Here is a 25,949-nt window from a genome sequence, read left to right as displayed (position 1 = left end):
GCCTTAGAAAGGCACTAGGCTACCACAACAATACAATCCTATGGAGCCCGACCTGTGACAGGGCTCCATAGGAAGGTATTGAATTCCCAATAAACAGCTATGATAATTCAAGATCGTATGTTAAAGTGCCCATAGGTGGACTTAAAAAAGTTTAAAAAAAAAAAAAGTAAAAAAGGACAGCAGACACCTGGGGTAAATGTATGTGATCAGCGATGATGCCGATCGCAGACATTTACATCCTGTGGTCAATTGTGGCTTAAAAAAAAGTCAAAACATATTTAAAAATATATAGAAAAGATAAAATATATATAAATTCAAATCACACATCCCAACCACTTGCCCCATAATAAAAGTAAGTAAACAATAATAAATAAAAAAAACATCATAAGCATCAACGCCTCCCAAAATGCCAAAACTATTAACATATAAAAGTATTTATCCTGTACGGTAAACGTGATAACGTATGGAATAAAAAGTGATCCAAAAGTAATGGAACTCCAAAGTAGTATCAATAAAAACTACAGGTCGCCCAGCACTACAGAGCTAACTCTGCTCAAATATAGAAAAGTTATGGGGGTCAGAAAATGATGCTTAAAAGAAAAAATCTATCAGTTATGTAGGTACTATACGGTAGTATTATTTGGATAGTACATGAAGTATTATTTGCCATTGTATGGCTGCATTATATGAGCACTTTATGGCAATTTTATTTAGACAGTGAAAGGTAGTATTGTGTGAAACATAGATCAGTGTTATGTAGGTACAATATGGTAGTATTATTATTAGATAGTGTATGGAAGTATTATTTGGCATTTTATGGCAGTATCCATGCATAAGTAGAAGGTGGTCCGTAGGCGGAAGGCATTGGTGGGCTGCTGTGGCAGGAACAGAACAGTGGATGTTACTCAGTGGCACCATCTTGGAGGATCCTTCACTTCTCTCAAAGTCCACTTGTGCTCCTCAGCATCAAACTAAAATGTTGCTGACCCTGAGGTCCATCTGACATCCATCCACGATCTACCGCCTAAGGGTGACCCTCTGGTTTATATTTTGCATTCTTTTTGGATTAAGTACATTTTTGCTTAATTTTTGGTCCACAGGGGCTTAAAGGGGTTGTCTCACTTCCGCAAATAGCATTAATCATGTAGATGCCGTTAATTTCAGGCCCTTACTAATGTATTGTGATTGTCCATATTACCTCCTTTGTTGGCTGGATTCATTTTTCCATCACTTTATACACTGCTCATTTCCATGTTCATGACCACCCTGTAATCCAGCAACGGTGGTCGTGCTTGCACATATAGGAAAATGCACAGGCCAGGACTGTGGGAGCACGCATAGGCCACCGTTTTTTCCTATAATGTGCAAGCACGACCACCACTGATGGATTACAGGGTGGTTGTAACAATGGAAATGAGCAGTGGTGGTCGTGCTTGCGCACTATAGGAAAAAACGGTGGCCTATGCGTGCTCCCACAGTCCTGGCCTGTGCATTTTCCTATATGTGCAAGCACGACCACCGTTGCTGGATTACAGGGTGGTCGTGAACATGGAAATGAGCAGTGTATAATGTGATGGAAAAATGAATCCGGCCAGCAAAGGAGGTAATAACAATACATTAGTAAATGGCTTCTAAGAACTTTCTCTACATGATCAATGCCATTTGCTAAAGTGAGACAACCCCTTTAATATGAGGGACTTTTAACCCAGACATCTCATTACTGGACTCATAGGCCAATTTACATTCTTGTAACATTTTTACCGACCACCCGCAGCGCCAAGCGCAAATCATAAAATAGTTTCCTCGCCAAATCAGTTCTCGTTCACATTTAGTAAATCCTTCCATAATTACTTCTCCTGATACACGACGCCTGTAACGAGCAAGGCCAAACACTGGGATACATTAAGAGAAATCGGAGAGCGTTGTATGTACGTGAATAGAATGCGAGTCGTGTGAATCACTTCATAGAATGCTGCATCAACAAACGGCAAAGCAAAAGTTATGACAACGTGTCATAGCAATCAAAGACCTATTCTACAAAGTTGCAGGATGGTAGAAGGAACCATCTGGTCACCTAATTCTGGGGCATAACCAGAAGTGGACTGAAGATGAGTACACGTGCCTCCAGTACCGGGTGCCATTGGGGCCCAAATTTATTTTAGGCTCTGGTCACAGGCTTATTTTTGGGTCTGGGTTCTGCGTGTATTAGGAGTCTGGTTGGGGGATGTATTTATTTTGGTGCCTTCTCAGTGTTTCTATTTATTCTGGGGTCTGATCTGTGGCCTGTAACTTTGTATGATCTGGTTTGGGATCTGTATTTATTTAGGCATCTGGTCTGGGGTCTAGATTGAGGTCTGCTCTGGGGTCTGCATTTTTTAGGCGTCTGATCTGGGGCCTGTATTTATTCTAGGGTGTTGCCTGGGGTCTGTTATTTCACATCTGGCCTGGGGTCTGTAAACATTCTGGGGTCTAGATTGAGGTCTGGTCTGGGGTCTGTATTTTTTAGGCGTCTGATCTGGAGCCTGTATTTATTCTAGGGTGTTGCCTGGGGTCTGTTATTTCAGATCTCACCTGGGGTCTGTAAACATTCTGGGGTCTACTCTGAAGTCTGCTCTGGGTTCTAGTGTACATTCTGGGGTCTAGTCTGAGGTCTGCTCTGGGGTCTGTATTTTTTAGGTGTCGGGGCCTGTATTTATTCTAGGGTGTTGCCTGGGGTCTGTAAACATTCTGGGGTCTACTCTGAAGTCTGCTCTGGGGGCTTTATACATTCTGGGATCTAGTCTTAGGTCTGTCTGGGGTTTGTATTTATTCATGGGTCTAGTCTGGGGTCAATTTTTTAGGTGTCTGATCTAGGTTCTTGCCTGGGGCCTGTATTTATTCTAGGGTCTTGCCTGGGGTCTATTTATTCTGTATTTATTTTGGGGTATGTTCTAGTGTCTATCATTTTTAGATCTGGTCTGGAGTCTGTATCTGTTCTAGAGTCTTGCATAGGGATTCATTTTTATTTAAGATCTGGTGTAGGGTCTGCATTTCTTCTGAAATCTGGTGGTGTATGTATTTTTTGAGATCTGGCTATGCGTTTTTTTTTAAGCTCTTGTCTGGGTTCTGTATTTATTAGGAGTCTGGTCTGAGGTTCATATTTATTCTGGGATATGTTCTAGAGTCTATATTATTTAGATCTGGCGTCTGTATTGTTTCTATAGTCTAAAGGGTCTGTATTTTTTTGATCTGGTTTTGAAATATTCTGGTGCCGGGTCTTGAGCGTTCTTCTTTAAGGTCTGGTCTGGGGTCTGTGGGGTCTGGTCTGTGTATTAACTTTGGGGCCTGGGGAGGTCTATATTTTTTAGATCTGGTCTGGGGTCTATATTCTGTAGTCTAGGGTGTATATTTTTCAAGATCTGGTTTTGAGGTCTGTTTTTATTCTGAGGCCTGGTTTTGGGAGTGTTTCTTTAACATCTGGTCTGGGGGCTCTATTTATTATGGGGTCTGGTATGTGCATTTACTCTGGGGTCTAGGTGGTTGGTCTATATATTTTTAGATTTGGTCTGGGGTCTGGTGTATTATGGGGTCTGGCCTGTGTATTTACTTTGGGGTCGGGTGATGGGTGTCTATTTTTTAGAGCTGGTCTGGGTTCTGTATTTATTTGTATGGATTCCAACTTATGTATGGATTCCTCTGTGTGCTTCCCATTTCCATACTGCTATCATACGGGGGCAAAAAGAGTGTCTGAGGGGCTATACTGTGGACCTTCAGTGCCGATCATGGCATTACCATGTGGATGAAACTATTGTCCCAGTTTTACAAGACAAGTGGCCACTGATCAGTCCTTTCACCCAATCACCATCTATCACGTATCTCCCTTCTCCCAGACCTGTAGAGCTGTGGACCTTAGAAGAACCAGAAGTGGTAACCAAGAACTAAAACTCATATTTCAGACCTTGGACTGTGTCTCTCAGAGAAGCCCAGTTTATCATTGGGCCCCTGCATCTCAAAGTATTGTACATCTGGTCACCAGTATAATATTGGCTTCAGAAATCCCTATAATGAAAAAAAAACATGTTGTCTCCAGAAAACAAAAGCTCTGGTTCCCACCCACACATGGCAGAACGATCCTGACATCTCCAGGCGTCCTGATAAATAATTTTATGGACTCACTTGGCGTAACAATGCCATTCTTCTCAGTTTTATGGGGTTTTGTTCTAAATCGCTTCATTTAAAGGGTCCCACAAATCCAACGCAACTATTTCTTAGCTTCAGTGATGCCAAACAGGACAACATGACAACATCTCCTCTGTCAGGCTCTAGACCACCACTTGTTTTTATAGTTCCTCTCTCTTAATCTAGAGCAATTACCTAAAATGTCTATTGGGGGGGGGGGGGGGGTGTCAACATAAAGCCTTGCCAGGGACTTCTCTGGGCCATGAGTGCCACCTTCTATGGCTTGGAGAAGGAACGTCAATATCTCACAGGCATGACCTGCACAGAAGAAGCTGCCCGTCTGATGCGTAAAGCAGCACAAGGGGTTATTTCATCTAGAGTTTGGCTTGGATCTTGGTAAGGAGATGACCTCATGTCTCAGCCATTGTCTCAAAAACTGTTAAAGCCATCAGCATTGTGCACTTGATGGAGCAGATAGGACAACTCGTGTGAGTCGCTAAAGCAGATGTCCACCATCTCATGTGGAGATGGCCAACAGAACCCCAAAAACCAGCATCTTACCAGATTTTTCTAGACTGACATTTAAACAGGTTATCCCATGATTGATGTAATAAATGAAAACCAGACATCATATAGAACATGACCATCTCTAACAAACCTAGTACCAGCCCTGTACCTCACATGGAACCGGAGATCTCCCTATTTAGTGCTCTCCCTATCACAGCTCAGGGGCTTGTGTCCTTTCTTTTATAGTTCTCTCTCTATCATCGCTCAAGGGTCGTGTCCTTTCTGCTGTAACTTGCTCCCTATCACAGCTTGGGGCATGTCCTTTCTCCTATAGCTCTCTCCATATCACATTTTAGGAGAATCTGCTGTAGCCCTTTCCCTGCAACTGTCACAGTTTCGAACAGTAGATACTGGCGGTAGCAGTTGAAGATTTAAACTGAGCACGTGCGACCACCTCAGTGAGGTGGACAAGAAATAAGAACAAACAGCAGGTGGCGCTGTACAGATACATTTTATTGTATAACTCAGTGGCTATAGTAATTATTTAATTACATGCAATTGCAAAAGTATTCAGATCCAGGTGCTGAAGTCAGCAGGGGCTATGCACGCCTCTAAAGCCAGGTTGACTCTTCGACTGAATGGTTCCTCCATGGCTGAGATTATTCGGACCCGGCTAGAAGTTGGTCAGAGGCACAAGTGGCTTCAGGTTTAGAAATGAGGCTCAATCATGGGTAAAACAGTGGCCAAGCTCTATAGGATCTCAACCTACTCGGCTAAATTGATTGTAGGTTACACATCCTATCCTAGCATTCCGCAATACCCTCTGCCGATCCGCATGGGCGGGGTCAGGCCTGCTATTGTCTCAGCACTGGTCCCTCTGGCTGTACACGCGGCCACATCCACGCTGCCTGCACTGGGCTCCCACCACCTGCTTTTATCTTGGCAAGGGTTGAAGTATGTGGGCACTACGGGGTTAAGAATGGATGGTGACGTGAGCGGCACATGCGCTAGGTGTCTGGCGGTGGGTGCGTTCATTGTGATTTACATATTGTGCCCCTCAAGGGCGTTCACAGCCGTCAAGACTCTCCATGCTCGTAAGCGCCATCTGTATATCATAAGTACGCCGGGACGCCTCCGCCCCGATTAACCATTTGTACTCCGTGCAAGACAAATGGCATCCCTGGTGACCCGAGAGCAGGGAGCAATCTACAAGTACATTCAGCTATATACCTAGCGACCCCTTTGTGACAAACCCTCAGCTGTGACAAATATTAGCTCAGGTGTTCCCATTCACTGACATCGAGCAGAGGTCTTGAAAATGGTGTGGAATTGAAACCCAAAGTCAGTCACAAAGTTGGTGATTCAGTGACTTGACGTTGCACTTTGTGTCCCTTGTGCTGACTTCCTGCCGAGTAAGCAGAGCCGCAGTGTAAAGCATGGAGGAGGGATAGAGCGCCAGCCTACCGCAGATTGCAACAGATAATGCAGCTGATCTACAGTCACTGAGCACAGCTGTGACTTGGGGGGCGAAAACTGCTGACATTAACAGGAAAGCATGCTGATCTACTGTGTATAGGGACACTATATCTGATGTAGCAGAGCTGAAGTGTTTAGTGGTACAGTGCCTCTATATCGTGATATTTCCATGATAAGTGATGACGTATGTTTACCTGCAGTCCTATGTAAATTGCAGTTTTACTTCCTCATTCTCTGCCAAATGGTGCTCTCAATCTGGCTTTATCTGACAAACTCCCTACTGCTTTACACAATAGGCTCAGCTATAATACATCCAACAAAATGACTAAATTCGCTAACTGACTTACATAGCTCTGCTTCATATGAATAAACTTAGCTGTACTGCATCTGACAGAGCTCTGCTGCATCTTGCAAGATTAACTCTGCTATATGTGATATACTCAGCACTAATACTTCTGACAAACTCCAGTCTGCTATACTGTATCTAAAACATTCAGTTCTATTATATCTGGCTTGCTATGCTACACCTAGCACACTCAACTCTGCTGCATCTGTCAAAGGCAACTTGAAAAAAAAAATAATGTTAAACACAGCCTTTCTTAATCTAATAAATTTAGCTCTGCTACATCAAATTCAATAATTGTGTGCCTGACAGCTTTAGCTCTAAGGCCAGGGCATGTGTCGCCGTGTAGCCCTAGCCTAATATATCTGACCAGACTAACTCTCTGTCATACTCATTTCTACTGGAAGCGGACAAATGCTCCACCTGGCAAACTTAGCACTGTACACTTACTTAGCTATGCTACATCTGACACACACTGCCAGGTGTACATCTGAAAAATGTAAACTCTCTATACATGACAAACGTATCTTTCTTAGAACTGCATCCTCAGCTCTGCTACACCTGACAAAACACTGCTCTCTAGATCTGACAAATGCATATCTTCCATGCCTGACAATTGCTTTCTACTTACACAGCACTGCTACATCTGACAAACTCAGCACTACTATAGCTATTTACTCATACCTTCTATATCTGACAAACTCTGCAATCTTCACATGAAAAATGTTACTATTCTACATCTGACAAACTCAGCTCTACAACATCTACGTATTAAGTACTACTACATCAGAGTTTGACATATTTAGCTCTGCTATATCCGATAATTGTAACCTTTCCATGCCTGGCAAGCTTGGCTTCTTTTTTATTTGACAGCGTCAGCTCTGCTACATCTGTGTGTAATTTTCCTGTCGACTTGCTGCAGGGGTTAAGGTAATCTCAGTAAATCACATCACACATTTTATGCAGCGCTGGCGCTGCGCCCGGCTACATTAGAGAGTTTTGGCTGCACGCGGCTCCGCTTGGTGATTGCCGGCGGTTTGTGCTGTCAGTCAGGTAAGTGGCGGCCATCACCTGAGGAACAGAACCAGGGCCAGGTTCAGGGGTTGGCAAACTGGCCAATTGCCAAGGGATCCAAACTGATAGGGGGCCCGCAAGAGGAAACCTTCAGGAGCAATCTGAATTTACCATTGACCCCTTCATTTCCCTAGACCACCAGGGAATGTAAAATTAACCCTTTTGCTTGCCTAACCCCTTTTGCTGCTGTAGATCACCAAGGAATGTAAAATTAACCCTTTTGCTGCCCTAGACCACTGGGGGAATGTAAAATTAACCCTTTTGCTTGCCTAACCCCTTTTGCTGCCCTAGATCACCAAGGGATGCAGCATTAACCCCTTTCTTGCCATGTACCATTAGGGAATATAAAATTAACCCTTTGGCTCCCCAAGACCACCACAGATCGTATAATTAACGTTTTGCAACCTTAGACCGCCAAAGAATGCAAAATTAACCCTTTTGCAACCCTAGACCACCAGGAAATGCAAAATGAACCCTTTGGCTGCCCTGAACCACCAAGGAATGTAAAATTAACCCTTTTGCTGCCCTAGACCACAAAGAAATGAAATATTAACTCTTTCACTGCCCTAGACTACAAAGGGATGTAAAATTAACCCATCTGCTCCCGTAGACCACCAAGGAATGTAAAATTAAGCATTTTGCAGCCCTAGACCACCAAGGAATGTAAAATTAACCCTTTTGCTGCCCTAGACCACCACGGAATGTAAAATTAACCCCTTTGCTACCCTAGACCACTAAGAAATGTAATATTAACCCTTTCGCTGCCCTAGACCAGGGAATGTATTTTGCTTGATGCCAAGGAGTCCCTTTCCTACCAACACTGAATGTGATATTGAAAAGTTTTGCAACTTTCTAATCTATTTGTCCTCTTTCACACGAGCGTGACGGATTAGATCCGGATGCGTTCAGTGAAACTCGCCCCATTTTGCAAGCAAGTTCAGTCAGATATGTCTGCAATTGCGTTCAGTAGTTCATTTTTTTCCCGTGCGGGTGCAATGCGTTTTAATGCGTTTTTCACGCACGTGATAAAAAACTGAAGGTTTACAAACAACATCTCTTAGCAACCATCAGTGAAAAACGCATCGCATCCGCACTTGCTTGCGGATGCTTGCGTTTTTCACGCAGCCCCATTCACTTCTATGGGGCCAGGGCTGCGTAAAAAAACACAGAATATAGGACATGCTGCGATTTTCACGCAACGCACAAGTGATGTGTGAAAAAAAACCGCTCATGTGCACAGAGCCATTGAAATGAATGGGTCCGGATTCAGTGCGGGTGATATGCGTCCACGTCACGCATTGCACCCGCGCGGAAAACTCGCTCATGTGAAAGGGGCCTTTGTGTTTCAATCCCTCAACATTTTCAGGATCTCCACTTGCTGTTAGTGAATGGAAACATTTTTGCTTTTAGGGGCAGAAGTCTGACTCAGTGCTGTGGGTTTGTTACAGTTTATCAGTGTAGATAATAGATTCAGGGTGGATACACTGTAACAAATCTCCAGCTCTGCAGGTTATTAGTTCCTTTAACAGTTAACATTTCCATTCAGAGCAGGGAATTCCTTTTCCACAGATATCTAAGAACTGGGATGGGGGGGGGGGATTAAAGGGACATTCCCTTCTTAACCACCTACTGCACCATGTTGCCCCATCCGGGTTACATATATACCGAGTGCAGATTATTAGTGATTCATTACAGCAGGGGAGTATTATAACTGATTGCCCTTGCTGTGGGGGCACAAGCGAGTACAAAGATGCACAACACTGTAAATATCTGACTAAATGCAGCTCCCCCTAGTGTCAAGTAAGAGAAGTACAAACCCATGTTCATTGCACCCATTACCGCTCTCTTCAGTGCAGCCAGAATGAGGATTGCTCTTTACTGCGGCTCTCCACTCAAGGCTCATGCACACAAACAGCAATTTGCGGGCCCCAATGCACGGCACAGGCAGCACACATTCATGTGCATAAGCCCTTTAAGAGAGGAATCCTATTACATTCACATGCCCTAATAGATGGACAACCCCCCATCCCTCACATGGTCAGATGGATAATTTATCCCAATTCCCTTTCAATAGTAATAACTATTCATACCAAATACTCAGTGTTGTTGCTGTTGATATTACCGTCATTTTAACACCAAATCTGAGATGATAACATTTTGACATCCTCCAACCACCACTAGGGGGAGCTTGCAACATATTAATGAGCTCAATGTATAAAACCGTATGCAGTCAGCTCCCCCTAGTGGTGGCTGAGTGACACCAGATTTGTTTTTTAACTGTGTCTATGCTGAGATTTTTGGAGCTCCAAGTCAGAATAAGAAGTTCTGGTCTCTAAAGATATTTTAAGAAATTATTCAGAACAGAATGCCAGACCTGTACAGACTGACAAACTATATTGATGATCAAAGTGGATATTTACTTGCAAATTTTTTTGCAGAGCAGCATGAAGTACTGGGTGTCCTTCCTCCACCATCGTTGGTGCCTCCTTGGGCTTCCTGGGGCTTGAGACACTTCAGTCAGTGTAGAGCTGTGATGTTTCTCTCAACTCTGCCATATGATGAGTTTGTTTCCAACTTTCCTTACTTTCCAAATCCGTTTGTAGGTCTTAATGACTTTTCCTTGGCCCCGTTCGTTCTTCGACACGTCCTTGTGTTATTGAGCCCAGTGACCGTCCAAAACAAATCCCATTATCCATCTCTGTAAGTTAAAGGGGTATTCCCACCTACAATGAGAACTGAGCGGGGAAATGAACGGAGGGCGCACTGCGCATGCACAGCCGCCCTCCATTCATTTCTATGGGACCGCCGAAAATAGACTAGCGCTGGCTCAGTTATTTCTGGCTCTGATTCGCAAATTCCTCTTTTATATTCGGCAGGACGAAATTACTTTGGGCACACTCTTCCTTAGTTACTTGATGAGGTTCCTTTGGAGAGGAGTAACACAAAGTATGTTAGTACCGCCCACGAGGAGCAGGAATGTGGCCAGACTGGGTTTAGTTTCCCCAGGAGGAAAGCACTTTTTTTTTGCTTCCTTTTTTTAATTTTTCTGTATCTATCTATCTACCAAAAAGAAATTCCGCACCACTTCCAAAGCGTAAAATGAAAAAATAGTACTTTATTTACCAGACAGCAACGTTTCGATCCTTCTCTCTGGGATCTTTCTCAAGCAGTCAGTCTGCGGAATTTCTTTTTGGTATATGCTTTGGAGGGGGACCGCCTTCATAGCCGCTTGCACTCCGCTGACATTGTTTTTCGCAGTGCGGCTCCTGTTGCCTTTTTTCTATATATCTATCTATCTATCTATCCAAAGAAATAGATTGAGGCAGCACTCCATAATGGTGAGAAATAGGTGGACCGCTTTATTCACCCAACTCGCAATGTTTCAGCCCAACACAATGAGGCCTTCTCTTTATCTATCTAGCTATCTGTCTATGTACACTTCTTTGAAAATCTTACTAAATAATGGGTGTATATAAAGTCTGCAAGGTCTATGAGCTTCAGACTATGGTTCTGACATGGCAGCTCTGCATTTGCCTTGGAGCTCCCTTTTGGTTATTGGTATGACTCTTGGGTTACTGTTTCCTTGTTTCTTGAGGTATGTGTAGAGAGGTGGAGCCAAATGACTTTTAGTGCCACCCATGAGGAAAGTGGACATAGCCAAACTAAGCTTGTGGCCAATCCAAACTTGTAGCATGAAGGTGGACTATGCATCTTCCTCATCATCATCTTAGAGCAGAGCATTGTGGGTGATCAGTAGGTGAAATAATTGGAGTCAGCTGTTGGCTGAAGCTAACAGAAGGTAAAGCAGGTGCCCAACTGTCTTGAAGCTTTATAGGTCTACCAAAAAACTCAAATCATATACTGGTTTCTAGAGGGCCCTTGACAAGTGATTCATCAGAGCAGATGATCATAGACAATGGAATACTCTATGGAGAAAACACACTCCAACTGCTATCCAGGACCAATAATGGCACAGTGAACAGTTGACCTGGGGAGATGCGAGTGTCTAGTGGGCTGCCCATCAGAATATGCCCAATGATTATCAAGATGAGGGCGGATGGGGCTTACATCCAACACTTCTTTGAGTTTGGAGGCAACATCTCATCCTGGGTATAGTTAGATGTGTAGAAGAAGCATGGTCATCCAAAATGGTCATTAGGGGAGTTTTGCTCCATCACTGGGACCCATGACCTGCTGGGATCAGACCTTTTAGAGAATACTTTGAGTAATTTTATAGCCATTGAGAACTGACAGATACAATTGACTTCTATATTACTCTTGTGGATAATCTGTCCTACAGAGGATAAGATGCTGGCCGCACATAGCAGATCATGCAAAAATATGTCAAAATAAATCAGTGGAACTTGGAAACGACTCTAGTACAAATTTCATCATATTTCACAGAAGATATACATTAATTGTATCTGGAGCCCGGCCAGGCTCGCCAACATGTGATTCCTGCTTCATATTCGGTAAGACATGTTATTGAGGAATTTGGGGCCTTTCTTCAGTGTTTTTCTATCTCAACTTAAATAACCTAACCCCTTTGGCTCCACAACAAAGTAGAAATAGTAACCTTGGATGTTCGCACTCCATGATGCGTTATTGATTGGGAAAATAATGAGTTCAGTATCACGGGTTCAGTAACTTAACATCATGTGAAGGACAGCACACCATCCAGAAGGTGTCCAGCTTCTCTGGTGAACCGTGTTCTCATTCTAAGATCATATTGTACAATATTTACTGGAATAGAATCTCAGAACTTCAGTATGCTGTATTTAAAGGGTCTGGATTTATTTGGTGTGCATGGTCTGGGGTCTGTAGGGTTTGTACTTCTATAGGGAGTCTGGTTTGGGGGGTCTGCATTTATTCAGGAAACATGTTTTTCAAGGCTCTCTTCTTATAGGGTCTATTATGAGGTCTTGATTCTGGGGTCTGTATTTAGAGCATCTGGTCTGGGGCCTGTATTTTACAGGGGGTCTGGTCTGATGTCTGTATTTGTTCTGGGTCCTATATTTATTCAGTGCCTGGTCTGGGGTCTGAATTTGTGCAGGGGTCTGTATTTGTTTAAAAGTGCCTGGTCTGGGGGGTCTGTATTCTTTTCAGGGGGTCTGGTCTGTATTTATTGCGTGTGATTGGTATGATGTCTGTATTTGCATATTTATTCAGGGGTCTATGTTTGTTTAAATTGGTATATATATTTTTCAAACCAGCACCTGGATCTGAATATATTTGTAATTGCATGTAATTAAAAATTTAGTACAGCCACTGAGCTATTCAATAAAGTCTATCTGTATAGTGCCACCTGCTGTTTGTTCTTTTCCTTACTTCTCTGTCCTTCTCAGCAACATCACTCAGATGGACGCACATGCCCAGTTTCATCTTTCAGCTACCACCAGCCAGATTTACTGATATAAGCTTTTATAGGGAGAGGACGCGCCCCCTGAAAGGAAACTTTCCCTTCATGGGATGGCCCCTTTAAGACTCATAATCTGATGTCTGTATTTATTCAGTCTGATTAGTTTGGCGTCTGTATTTTTTTAGGGCCCATAATTATTCAGGGGCTTGTATTTGTTTAAGACTCCTGGTCTGATGTCTGTATTTATTCAGGGGGTCTGTTCTGATGTCTGTATTTATTCAGGGGGTCTGTTCTGATGTCTGTATTTATTCAGGGGGTCTGGTCTGATGACTGTATTTATTCAGTCGGACTAGTCTAATATCTGTGTTTATTCTAGGGCCCATAATTATTCAGGGCTCTGTGTTTGTTTGAGACTTGGGGTCTGTACTAAATCAGTGATTTATCAGGGAAACTGGTCTGATGTCTGTATTTATTCAATGGAAGGGGTCTATTCTGATGTCTGTATTTATTTAGGTGGACTTGTCTGGGGTCTGTATTTATTCAATTGGACTAGTCTAATATCTGTGTTTATTCTAGGGCCCATAATTATTCAGGTCTCTGTGTTTGTTTAAGGCTCAGGATCTGTATTTATTCAGGGGGTCTGGTCTGGGGTCTGAATTCAGGGGGTCTGGTATCATGTCTGTATTTATTCAGTCGGACTAGTCTAATATCTTTGTTCTAGGGGCCCTGTATTTATTCAGGGGGTCTGCTCTGATGTCTGTATTTATTCAGGTGGACTGGTCTAGGGTCTGAATTCAGGGGGTCTGGTCTGATGTCTGTATTTATTCAATTGGACTAGTCTAATATCTGTGTTTATTCTAGGACCCATAATTATTCAGGGCTCTGTATTTGTTTGAGACTTGGGGTCTGTACTTATTTAGTGGTTTATCAGGGGGACTGGACTGATGTCTGTATTTATTCAGGGGGACTGGTCTGGGGTCTGTATTTATTCAGGGGGTCTGCTCTGATGTCTGTATTTATTTAGGTGGACTGGTCTGATGTCTGTATTTATTCAGAGGGTCTGATCTGGGGTCTGAATTCATGGGGTCTGGTCTCATGTCTGTATTTATTCAGTCGGACTAGTCTAATATCTTTGTTCTAGGGGCCCATAATTATTCAGGGCTCTGTATTTGTTTAAGGCTCAGGGTCTGTATTTATTTAGGGGGGTCTGTGTTTATTCTGTGGGACTGGTCTGATGTCTGTATTTAATCGGTGGGACTGGTCCGGGGTCTGAATTCAGGGGGTCTGTTCTGATGTCTGTATTTATTCAGTCGGACTAGTCTAATATCTGTGTTTATTCTAGGGTCCATAATTATTCAGGGTTCTGTATTTGTTTGAGTCTTTGGGTCTGTATTTATTTAGGGGTCTGTGTTTATTCTGTGGGACTGGTCTGATGTCTGTATTTGTTCTAGGGAACAGAAATCTCAGCACTCCTTCTTCAAGCTATATGTTTTATTTTTTCCACATAGACCGTTATGTATAGGGCTCGTTTCGGCCCATCCTGAGCCTTTGTCAACCAAAGTTTGTCACGGAAAGCAGCCCTTCATGGACTGTACCTGTATATGGTGTAGAAATTCTGCAGCACTAGGCACAGCCCCGACACCCAAAGTGCATTGAGGGGATGGAGCACTGCTTGAAAGGGGGTGGGGCTCTGTACAAAGTGGGCGTGGTCTGAAAAAGGGGCATTTCAGTGGATAAAAATTTCGTCTGCTCGCGCTGCAACCTCACATCTCGCAGGAGCCCATCTGCTAATGAGGCACTATTAATGTGTGGAGACCCAAGGAGGGCACTTTTTCTGTATGGGACACTATTACTATTACAATTTTTGGGGGCACTATCTGGCAGTAATATTTTGGGATCACATTCTGTGTGGCACTATCACTTACTTGTGAGGTTCAAAAAATGTCCTCTATATACAGTGCCTTGAAAACGTATTCACCCCCCTTGACTTTTTTCGTGTTTTTGGTGCCTCACAACCTGGAATTAACATGGATTGTTTGAGGATTTGCATCATGTAATTTACAGAACATGCCCACAACTTTGAAGATATATATATTTTTTTATTGTGAAGCAAACAACAAATAGGACAAAATAACAGAAAAAGTCAATGTGCAAAACTATTCACCCCCCTAAAGTCAATACTTGTAGAGCCGCTTTTTGCGGCAATCACAGCTCCAAGTCGCTTTGGGTAAGTCTCTATGAGCTTGCCACATCTTACCACTGGGATTTTTGCCCATTCCTCCTTGCAAAACGTCTCCAGCTCCTTCAAGTTGGATGATTTGCGCTTGTGAACAGCAATCTTTACGTCTGACCACAGATTTTCTATTGGATTGAGATCTGCGCTGTGACTCGGCCATTCCAACACATTTACATGTTTCCCCTTAAACCACCCAAGTGTTGCTTTAGCGGTGTGTCTGGGGTCATTGTCCTGCTGGAAGGTGAACCTCTGTCCTAGCCTCAGATCACGCACAGAGTGGGACAGGTTTTGCTCAAGAATATCCCTGTATTTAGCACCATCCATCTTTCCCTCAACTCTGAGCAGTTTCCCAGTCCCCCCAGCATGATGCTGCTACCACCATGTCTCACTGTGGGGATGGTGTTCTTTGGCTGATGTGATGTGTTGGGTTTGCGCCAGACATAGCGTTTCTTTGATGGTGGAAAAGTTGAATTTTAGTCTCATCAGACCAGAGCACCTTCCTCCATACACTTTGGGAGTCTCCCACATGCCTTTTTGCAAACTCACAACGTGCCTTTTTGTTTTTAGCTGAAAGTGATGGCTTTCTTCTGGCCACTCTGCCATAAAGCCCAACTCTATGGAGCGTACAGCTTATAGGTCTCTGTGCTGCCTCTCTGATTAATGCCCTCCTTGCCCGGTCCGTGAGTTTTGGTGGGCGGCCGTCTCTTGGCAGGTTTGCTGTTGTGCCATGATCTATAATACATTTTATGGTGCTCCTGGGGATATTTTTTTATAACCTAACCCTGACTCGTACTTCTCAACAACATTGTCCCTTACTTGTTTGGAGAGTTCCTTGGTCTTCATGGCAGTGTTTGGTTAGTGATGCCTCTTGCTTAGGTGTTGCAGCCTCTGGGGCCTTTCAAAAAAAGGTGTGTATATGTAATGACAAATCATGTGACACTTAGATTGCACACAGGTGGACATCATTTCACTAATTATGTGACTTCTGAAGGTAATTGGTTGCACCACAGCTTTTGATGGGCTTCCTAACAAAGGGGGTGAATACATACTCACATGCCAATTTTCTGTTTTCTGTTTCTAAACAATAGTTTTATTTATATATTTTTCTCATTTCACTTCACCAACTTAGACTATTGTGTTCTGATCCATCTGTAATGTAACAAAACACGAAAAAAGTCAAGGGTGGTGAATACTTTTGCAAGGCACTGTAGAATTGCTTTGTAATCATATTACATCATATTTTTTTCCCTTTTTTGATGGGTTAAATATGAATTAAGCATGAATTCATCATGTAGCGCTATGTCTAAGCAGGGGATTTGGAGCTCTGTATTATAATAATACTTGTGTATAAACTGTTCTTCATTGCTGTTCATACCTATGTTTTTATTTCAGTATCAAGACCTCAAAGTGCCCCAGAAGATCTAAAGGTGCTAACCAGCAATGTCAATCGTCTGAATGAGAGCTACAGGGATCTCCAGTTTAAGCTCATGCAGCTCAGCTTCAAGGGAGACTTCATGGACCATATCTGGAAGCTGCAGGACCTCTTCCAGAACCATACAGACTCCTTGTTTCAGTTGACTGAATCACTGCAGAAACTTGAGCAGAACCTCAATGGGGTCCAAGACATGGCCTCAAAGGCAGACACCATGGTCTCAAATCTTGGTGTTCGCGTAAACCAGATCAGCGACTCTCACAATTTAGACATCTATAAATTAGCCACAAAAGTTAACAGCAGTCAATATGTATGGAGTCGCCATGACTCGATGCTGAAGACATTGACCGCTAAAGTTGAAGGACTTAATGAGCAGATAGGTGAATTGATGCTCACCTTAAATGCTGTAAATGGGACCTATTCCTATGATATAGGCATCCATCATTCAAGGATACAGGAACTTCAGGGTCTCATAACTAATGTATCTGAAGACACCAGACAAACAAGGCTTCTTCATATAGTGATGGAACAGCAGCTCAAGCATGAGATGGCTCTTATCAATAACGTGACCGAAGATCTCCGGTTGAAAGACTGGGAACACTCAATAGCCTTAAAGAACATCACAATACTTAGAGGTAGGTCATTGTCTTATGCCAATTACTTAAAAGTCTTCAGATTTAAAGCTGGATGAAAACCCTGAGCCCTGGAGGTAAGAGAATCCAACATCATCTTAAGGGTATGACAACACAGGACTAAAATGACTGCTGATTTGCTGCACACAAGTTTTACTCTACCAGAAATGTAGATGAGATATTAGGAAATCACATCCGTATGCTTCCTAAAAAAGAAAAAAAAATGCAGTGTATGTTGACCTGCAGTGAGAATTTGAAATCCACAGCCTATACATTTATGCTGCTGATTTCCACCATGGAAGTCCACTGCAAATCTGCAAGTAACTCATGCAGCGGATATGACAGAGCATTTTCCACCACAGATAAGTCCCATCTGGACCTTTAAGATGTATTCCCATCTTGGATGTTTATGAGAAATGCCCGACCCCTGTCCAAACAGAGAGAGAATGGATAGGTAGTTGCATGGTGACCATATGACCAACTGTCTCCATTCAGTTCTGTGGGAGTGACATTCATGGCCACCGTAACCATTCTTTCTCCACCCTAATCATGTGACCGATGGCTACCGCATCAAGAAGGATAGGTGTCAGGGGACCCATAGTCTTAACATAGGTGAGGGTCTCAGTGGCCAGAACTGCATTTATGAGACAAAGCAGCCCACGCCAATAGCAAACAAGTGAGGAACAGCCAACTATATGACCACAACACCCTTCTGTCCTACATGGAGAAGGAAGAGTGGGAGAACAAGTGTCCGGCGTGTAGAGGTGTTGTATGGTATCAACCAGATCTGGTGATTTGTGTGTTTTTTCACTAAATCTCCATCCCCTTATCCTCTGTGTACCTTAGATCTGATACTCGTATATACTGTTAAAACTTTTTTGGAATAATAGTCAAGTTAAAATATAGAAGATGCTACTCTTTAAAGGGTATTGTGTCATCTGGGACTTTGATGGCATGTCTCTAAGATATGCCACCAAAGTCAGGTGTGGGTCCCAACTCTGAGACCTGCGCTTACCGGTATCTCTAGAAAGGGTTCCCCGAAAGTGAAGGAGCATGCACACGCAGGCGTGCTTGGCTATTTTCGGAAGTACAATAGAAATTAATGGAGAAAGCACTGCGCAAGCGCAGCCATGGCTCCATTCACTTTTATGGGAACACCGGAGATAGCCGGGCAAGTGCTCGGCTATTTTTGGCAGTTCCATTAAAATGCATGGAGGGTGGCCATGAATGTGCATCAGCTCACTTCGAGGTCCCATTTTCGAAATAGGTGTGGGTCCCAGAGGTGGGATCTGCAGATATCTGACATTAGTGGAAGATCCTAGCGATCTGCCTCCAATGTCTCAGATGAGACAACCCCTTTTGTACGGGATTGTACGGGCACAATAACCTCTGCCGGAAACAAAAAAATAGAAGAAAATATCTTCTCAAAGGGAATGTGTAGGGACTGGCATCAGCCCCCCAGAAATAGGTTATTTACTGTTTCCCCTCTCACAGCAGGAATCCCAGCAATCTCAATCACCAGTCAGCTTCATGTTCACAAAGGCTTATTATAATAGAAGTATATGGTTCCTCACCGGACCTCGTATGTTTCTGATTTAATATGACATGGATCGTCTCCTGATGTATTGTGTTATACGGTGAACTAAAACCACCAGGACCCAGGATGAATAAACCAACTCTGTGTTTTTGACTAAACCCTGAGCACATCGGAGGTCAAGTTATCTCTGTTTCATGACAGAATTTAGATATCGGATGAAAATTAAAATGATCTCTTCCATCTCAATAACATGAGATGTGATCTGTGGGACTTGGACGCCCACCTGCAATATATGAAATGGCATACACTAGGTTGCTCGCTAACTAACGAGATCTAAGTAATTAGAGCACTGATATGTCATGAACTATAGTTGCTGCTTTTTATGTTTTTTTGGTGCTGTGTCAGATCCAGTGAAACTCGTCCAGTATACATAGCCCGGGGCCATCAAACATGAAATCCATGAGGCACTTAGATCTTATCAGACCTGTGTCAGACTTCCAGATGTGAATGTAATTGTCTTTTACATCTTCTGGTTCCACTTTGTAAGGGGATGACTTGGCCTGCTGGTTTATCGCTGCCTTGTCCTCGCTATATTTTGTTTATGGTGAAGTCCTTAAATGGGTATACTGATGCGATAACTTCAAAAATAAGAAACCATAACCATTTCCGATCCTCCTCTGCTGCTGTGGTTCCCACTGCTCTCTATTTCTTCTTTACGGGCCCAATGGGCTGGAAACGACTTGGTAGGACTCAACCAATGATGGCCGCATCGGTGACCTACCTCAGTCAGTGACTTGATGAGCGGGCAGTCCAATCTATTTCTAGCATGGAGGAGCAGAGACTGGAAGTGAGTACTAATTGTTTGTTATTTTTGCCCTTTCTGACTCCATTTTATAATCACACTAGCTGAAGGACCCGGCTTCGCTCGGGTATATTTAATCTATTTCATTTAATCTTTGTGTGTGTCGTTAAAAGATATCAACACTATCCACTATAACAGTGACATCTACAGCACCCCACCCCCTTAACCCCTTAAGGACCGGGCTCATTTTCACCTTAAGGACTTGGCCATTTTTTGGAAATCTGACCAGTGTCACTTTAAGTGCTCATAACTTTAAAACGCTTTGACTTACCCAGGCCGTTCTGAGATTGTTTTTTCGTCACATATTGTACTTCATGTCACTGCTAAAATTGGGTCAAAAAAGTTAATTTTTTTGCATAAAAAAAATACAATTTTTACCAAAAATTTTGAAAAATTAGCAAATTTCAAAGTTTCAGTTTCTCTACTTCTGTAATACATAGTAATACCCCCAAAAATTGTGATGATTTTACATTCCCCATATGTCTACTTCATGTTTGTAGCATTTTGGGAATGATATTTTATTTTTTGGGGATGTTACAAGGCTTAGAAGTTTAGAAGCAAATTTTGAAATTTTCTGAAATCTTCAAAATCCCACTTTTTATGGACCAGTTCAGGTTTGAAGTCACTTTGTGAGGCTTAGATAATAGAAACCTCCCAAAAATGACCCCATTCTAGAAACTACACCCCTCAAGGTATTCAAAACTGTTTTTTCAAACTTTATTAACCCTTTAGGTCTTCCACAAGAGTTAATGGCAGATGGAGAAACAATTTTGAGATTTCTATTTTTTGGAAAATTTTCCAATATAATCAATTTTTTTAAAACAAGGGTTAACTGCCAAACAACACTCAAAATGGGTTGCCCTGATTCTGTAGTTTGCAAAAACACCCCATATGTGGTCGTAAACTACTGTTTGGCCGAACGGGAGCACATAGAAGGAGGGGAACACCATATGGGTTTTGGAAGGCAGATTTGGCAGAACTGGTTTTGTTTATACCATGTCCCATTTGAAGCCCCCTGTTGCACCCCTAGAATAGAAATTTCAAAAAAGTGACTCCATCTAAGAAAATACACCCCTCAAGGTATTCAAAACTGGGTTTACAAACTTTGTTAACCCTTTAGGTGTTCCACAAGAGTTAATGGCAGATGGAGAAACAATTTTGAAATTTCTATTTTTTGGAAAAGTTTCCAATATAATCAATTTTTTCCAGGAGTAAAACAAGGGTTAACTGCCAAACAACACTCAAAATGGGTTGCCCTGATTCTGTAGTTTGCAAAAACACCCCATATGTGGTCGTAAACTACTGTTGGGCTAAACGGCAGGACATAGAAGAAGGGGAATGTCATATGGTTTTTGGAAGGCAGATTTTGCAGGACTGGTTTATTGACACCATGTACCCTTTCAAGCCCCCTGATGCACCCCTAGAGTAGAAATTCCATAAAAGTGACCCCATCTAGGAAACTACGGGATAAGGTGGTTGTTGTTTTGGGACTATTTTAGGGGTAAATTCGATTTTTGGTTGCTCTATATTACTCTTTATGAGGCAATGTAACAAAAAAATTAAATTCTAAAATTGTTTCTACATTCGCTATTTAGTTTTGTGGAACACCTAAAGGGTTAACATAGTTTGTAAAGTAACTTTTGAATACCTTGAGGGGTGTAGTTTCTTAGATGGGGTCACTTTTTTGGAGTTTCTAGTCTAGGCTACATCAGGGGGGGCTTCTAATGGGACATGGTGTCAAAAAAAAAACTGTCCATCAAAATCTGCCTTCCAGAAACCATATGGAGTTCCCTTCGTTCTATGCCCTGCCGTGCGGCTATATAGCCATTTACGACCACATATGGGGTGTTTCTGCAAACTACAGAATCAGGGCCATAAATATTGAGTTTTGTTTGGCTGTTAACCCTTGCTTTATTACCGGCAAAAAGGATTCAAATGGAAATTTTGCCCAAAAATGGGTGTTTTGGCACCGTTTTTATTTTATATTTTTAACACCGTTCATCCGAGGCGTTTGGGCAAAAGTTATTTTTATAGCGACGACTTTTACGCACGCGACGATGCCCAATATGTATGGCTCTCAGACTTTGGAGACACTAAGCAGGCATCCTAAAACTGCGGCCCTCCAGATGTTGTAAAACTACAATTCCCACCATGCCCTGCTGATGGCTGTAGGTTGTCTGGGCATGCTGGGAGTTATAGTTTTACAACATCTGGAGGGCCGCAGTTTGAGGATGCCTGCACTAAAACTAATATTTTTTGGGGAAAAAAAAAATGTTTCCGTGTCTCCAAAGTCTGAGAGCCATAGTTTTTTATGTTCTCTAGTGGACTGTTGGGGATTATAAAAATTTAGTACTCCATGGAAGTGTGATACTCCCTGAAGCAATCGATAATGCAGAGGCCCGGATGATCGGGGCACGTGTCGCACTGAGTGGTGGTGTCCTTCCGTATCCCCCTCTTGTGACACACTCTGCACTTTTTTTGGGTTCGTCCCTTCTTTCCAGTATGGGGGACCACACCTGGAAAGTGTTGGCCAGGGACGATCCGGGCGCCTCCAATTCCCGAGGTACTCCGGTCTGCTCTTTCCCGGTCCGAAAAGATCAGGGCCTTGAGGACTGCCTCATAGAATTGGAGGAATGTCCCTGTGCTGCCAGCGCTTCGGGATAGTACAAAAGAGTTGTACATGGCAACCTGCACCAAGTAGACCGCAACTTTTTTGTACCATGCCCGGGTTTTGCGCATGGCATTATATGGCTTGAGGACTTGATCAGAGAGATCAACTCCTCCCATATACCGATTGTAGTCGACGATACAATCGGGCTTGAGGACCGTTGCCGCGGTACCTCGCACAGGGACTGGGGTGGTGCTGTTACTGTGGATTGTGGACAGCATAAGGACATCCCTCTTGTCCTTATACCTGACCAGCAACAGGTTTCCACTGGTAAGGGCACGGGTCTCACCCCTGGGGATAGGTACCTGGAGGGGGTAGGCAGGGAGGCCGCGTTGATTTTTCCGCACGGTCCCACAAGCGAACGTGGATCTGGCGGCAAGGGACCTGAACAAGGGGATACTGGTATAAAAGTTGTCCACGTACAAGTGGTAACCGTTATCCAGCAATGGGTACATAAGGTCCCACACGAGTTTCCCGGTAACACCCAGAGTGGGGGGACATTCTGGGGGTTGAATACGGGAATCTCGCCCCTCGTACACACGAAATTTGTAAGTGTACCCTGAGGTACTCTCACAAATTTTGTATAGCTTCACGCCATACCTCGCCCGCTTTGTGGGAATGTATTGGCGGAAACTGAGTCTCCCCTTGAACGCAACGAGAGACTCATCAACCGCGACCTCCCTTCCAGGTACGTAGGCCTCCATGAATTTGGCCCCAAAGTGATCGATGACCGGCCGTATCTTATACAGCCGGTCATAGGCAGGATCACCTCGGGGTGGACATGCTGCATTATCGGAATAATGCAGACATTTCCGGACGGCCTCAAACCGGGAGCGTGTCATGACCATACTGTACAGTGGGGTCTGGTATAGGACGTCCCCACTCCAGTATTGCCTGACACTGGGTTTTTGGACTAGACCCATATGCAGCACGAGGCCCCAAAATGTCCTCATCTCGGCTGCACTGACCGGCGTCCAGCCACCGGGTCTAGCCAAAAATGAGCCTGGGTTTTGAGCGACGAACTGTTGGGCGTACAGATTCGTCTGCTCCACCATCAGATTCACCAGTGGGTTACTGAAAAAAAACCTAAAATAGTCAATTTCAGTAAACCCCACTGTGGGAATCTGGATTCCAGGATTGCCAGCAAAATCCGGAATCTCAGGCTCAAAGTCCACTGGGGGACACCAGCTAAGTTCATCGGCAGGGGGCTCCGGTGGACTTATTTGGTGGGCCGGGAAACCAGTACGAACCCCAGGGCGGCTCGTACTAGGGTGGGCCACAGGATCCCTAGCATGTGGGGCCCCTGGCTCCGCCTGGCGGCGTCTCCGCCGCCTTGGTGGCTCATCGTCATCCGATGATGATGAGGAGGATGCGGATGACAAAAGGAACGTGGGGTCATCCTCATCCTCACTGGGGCTCTCAGAGTCGGAGGCAATCTGGGCGTATGCCTCCTCGGCCGAGAACATCCGGCGGGCCATGGGTGTGTGTGCGTGTATGTGTGCGTGTGTGGAAACCTTTATTATATGTGCGTGTGTGTGGGGGCAACGGGTGTTCACGTACTAAAAAAGGCAAAAAAAGAAAGGTCAAGTGTTAGGAAAAAAAAAGTTTAAATTTGCTGATCAGCGGTACAACGCTGATCAGCGGTCGGTGGGGTGGTGCGGTGGTGGGGCGGGCGATGCGCTAACAGTGGACGGACGCTAAAAAGTGCCGGCCAGTCAGCGCACGCAGAAAAAAAAAAAGTGGTGGTGAGGGGAAGGGGGGCTGGTGGGGGAAGGGGGGCTGGTGGGGGTGGGGGGCTGGTGGGGGTGGGGGGCTGGTGGGGGTGGGCAAGTGGCAGGGGGGGGTCTGGGGTCTGATGGATGGATCAAAAAAAGTTTTGAAATAAAAGAACTTTTTTTTTTTTTTTCTAACTAACTTTTCCCTTCTTTCCCTGCCTAACGGTGCCTCTCCCTCACTGACCCTAACCTACCTGGGTGGCGATGGGTGCAGGAGGGTGATGGATGGCGATTAGGGGGACGCAGGAGCTGGTGCTGGACGATGCTGCACGGTCAGGGTGCTGGACAGGAAGAGGAGGGGAGAGAGGAGCGCAGGAAGTTTGAATCTCGCGCCTCTCTCCCCTGCTCCAATCAGCACCCTGGACAGCGGCGTTCAGCACCAGGGCCAGCACCGCCTCTCCAAATCCTCGGACTGCGATAGGTGGTGTAAAATTACGCCACCGATCGCAGTCTTTTTCCGGTTCATCGGGTCACAGGACACCCGAATGGACCGGAAACGCAGAAAACCGCAGGTCTGAATTGACCTGCGGTTTTCTGCGATCGTCGATACGGGGGGGTCAAATGACCCCCCCCTGCATTGTTACGGGATGCCGGCTGAATGATTTCAGCCGGCATCCCGTTCCGATTAACCCCCGCGGCGCCGGAATGCCGATTTTAAGTCAGGACGTACCGGTACGTCCTGTGTCCTTAAGGACTCGGGAAATAGGGCGTACCGGTACGTCCTATGTCCTTAAGGGGTTAAGAGTGACCTCCACAGCCCCCAACCCCTTAACACTAACCCTCCCCACAGTGCCCCGTCCCTTTAAAATTGGACCTCCACAGCAGCCCACCCCCTTAACTTTGACCTTTAACAGTGAGTTTCACAGCACACCACCCCCTTGACAGTGACCTCCACAGGGACCCGCCCCCTTAACAGTGTCCTTTACTGGATCGGGAGCGTGTCCTTTTGAACAGCTCACTCTCACTGTGCTGTCTGAATGTGAGCTGCAGGGAGAAAGTCACCCTCCCTCCCACCTCTGCAGCTGACAGAAGTTGATTTTTACCTTCATTTTTTCAATCCCTGTTGGCTGAGGAGTGGGAGGGGGCGTGGCCTAACCAGATTGAGGCGTGGCTTAGCAGGACCTAGTAGTTGATTTTTAACTTCATTTTTTCAAGCTCAGTCGGCTGAGGAGTGGGAGGTCGCGTGGCCTAACCGGATTGGGGCGTGTCTGGGCTCCTTCCTGCAACAGTGACGCCCCTCTGGGCACCTTACTGGCTCATTTGCATACCAAATAAACTGGATTTTCAGAGGATAAAAACATCTGTTGCTGGAACAAAGGCACATCTGGAAACAAGGTACTAAGTGCTATTAGGCCATGGCTTTACTGCAATAGCGATTATCCTGGTGACAGATTTCCTTTAAAGCTCTCCTACAGCAGTGAAGAAAAATGTCTGGGTTGTTATGGAAACCTGGAGTAAAACTGTGTATGTGGAGGCTGGAGGACCTGCCAGCTTCTATTGGCTGATAATGGTCATGTGACCAAGCTTCTATTGGCTAATGCATTTTTTGGGAATATTTCAGGAACGGTACATCCAAGAGAGCTGAGACCTGGTCTAAAACCTTCCCGGACACCTGATGTACCTGTGTGCCAAATTTTGTGATTGTAAATGCTACGATGCGGATTCCTTTAGCGGACACACACACATACACTCAGCTTTATATATTAGATTGGAATACATCTTTAATACGAGTGTCCACCAACCAGTGACCCAAATGTGGCCCTCAGCCTCCATATATGTGGTTCCCCAGTTGTTGGCAGTGGCACCAGGGTTGTCATATAATTGAAAGAACTTGGTGCCCATCTTGCTGCAAGTAGTAGACCAGACTGGATAATCTCTGCCCCTTCATCT

At 44.3% G+C, this 25,949-nt stretch overlaps 1 protein-coding gene across 1 annotated transcript in view; it reads left to right on the top strand.

Moving 5' to 3' along the window:
- Positions 1 to 25,949, top strand: part of SCARA5 (scavenger receptor class A member 5) — a 271,534-nt gene that overhangs the window by 111,051 nt on the left and 134,534 nt on the right. The window contains exon 4 of the mRNA XM_040427109.1: positions 16,546 to 17,220. Coding sequence (XP_040283043.1) covers positions 16,546 to 17,220 — 675 coding nt within the window. The remainder of the gene's footprint in view (positions 1 to 16,545; positions 17,221 to 25,949) is intronic.

The sequence above is a fragment of the Bufo bufo genome, chromosome 4 (genome assembly GCF_905171765.1).
Source record: "Bufo bufo chromosome 4, aBufBuf1.1, whole genome shotgun sequence".
Classification (NCBI taxonomy): Eukaryota; Metazoa; Chordata; class Amphibia; order Anura; family Bufonidae; genus Bufo; species Bufo bufo.
The sequence above is the reverse complement of the archived record's forward strand: the minus strand, read 5'-3'. Positions and strand labels throughout refer to the sequence as shown.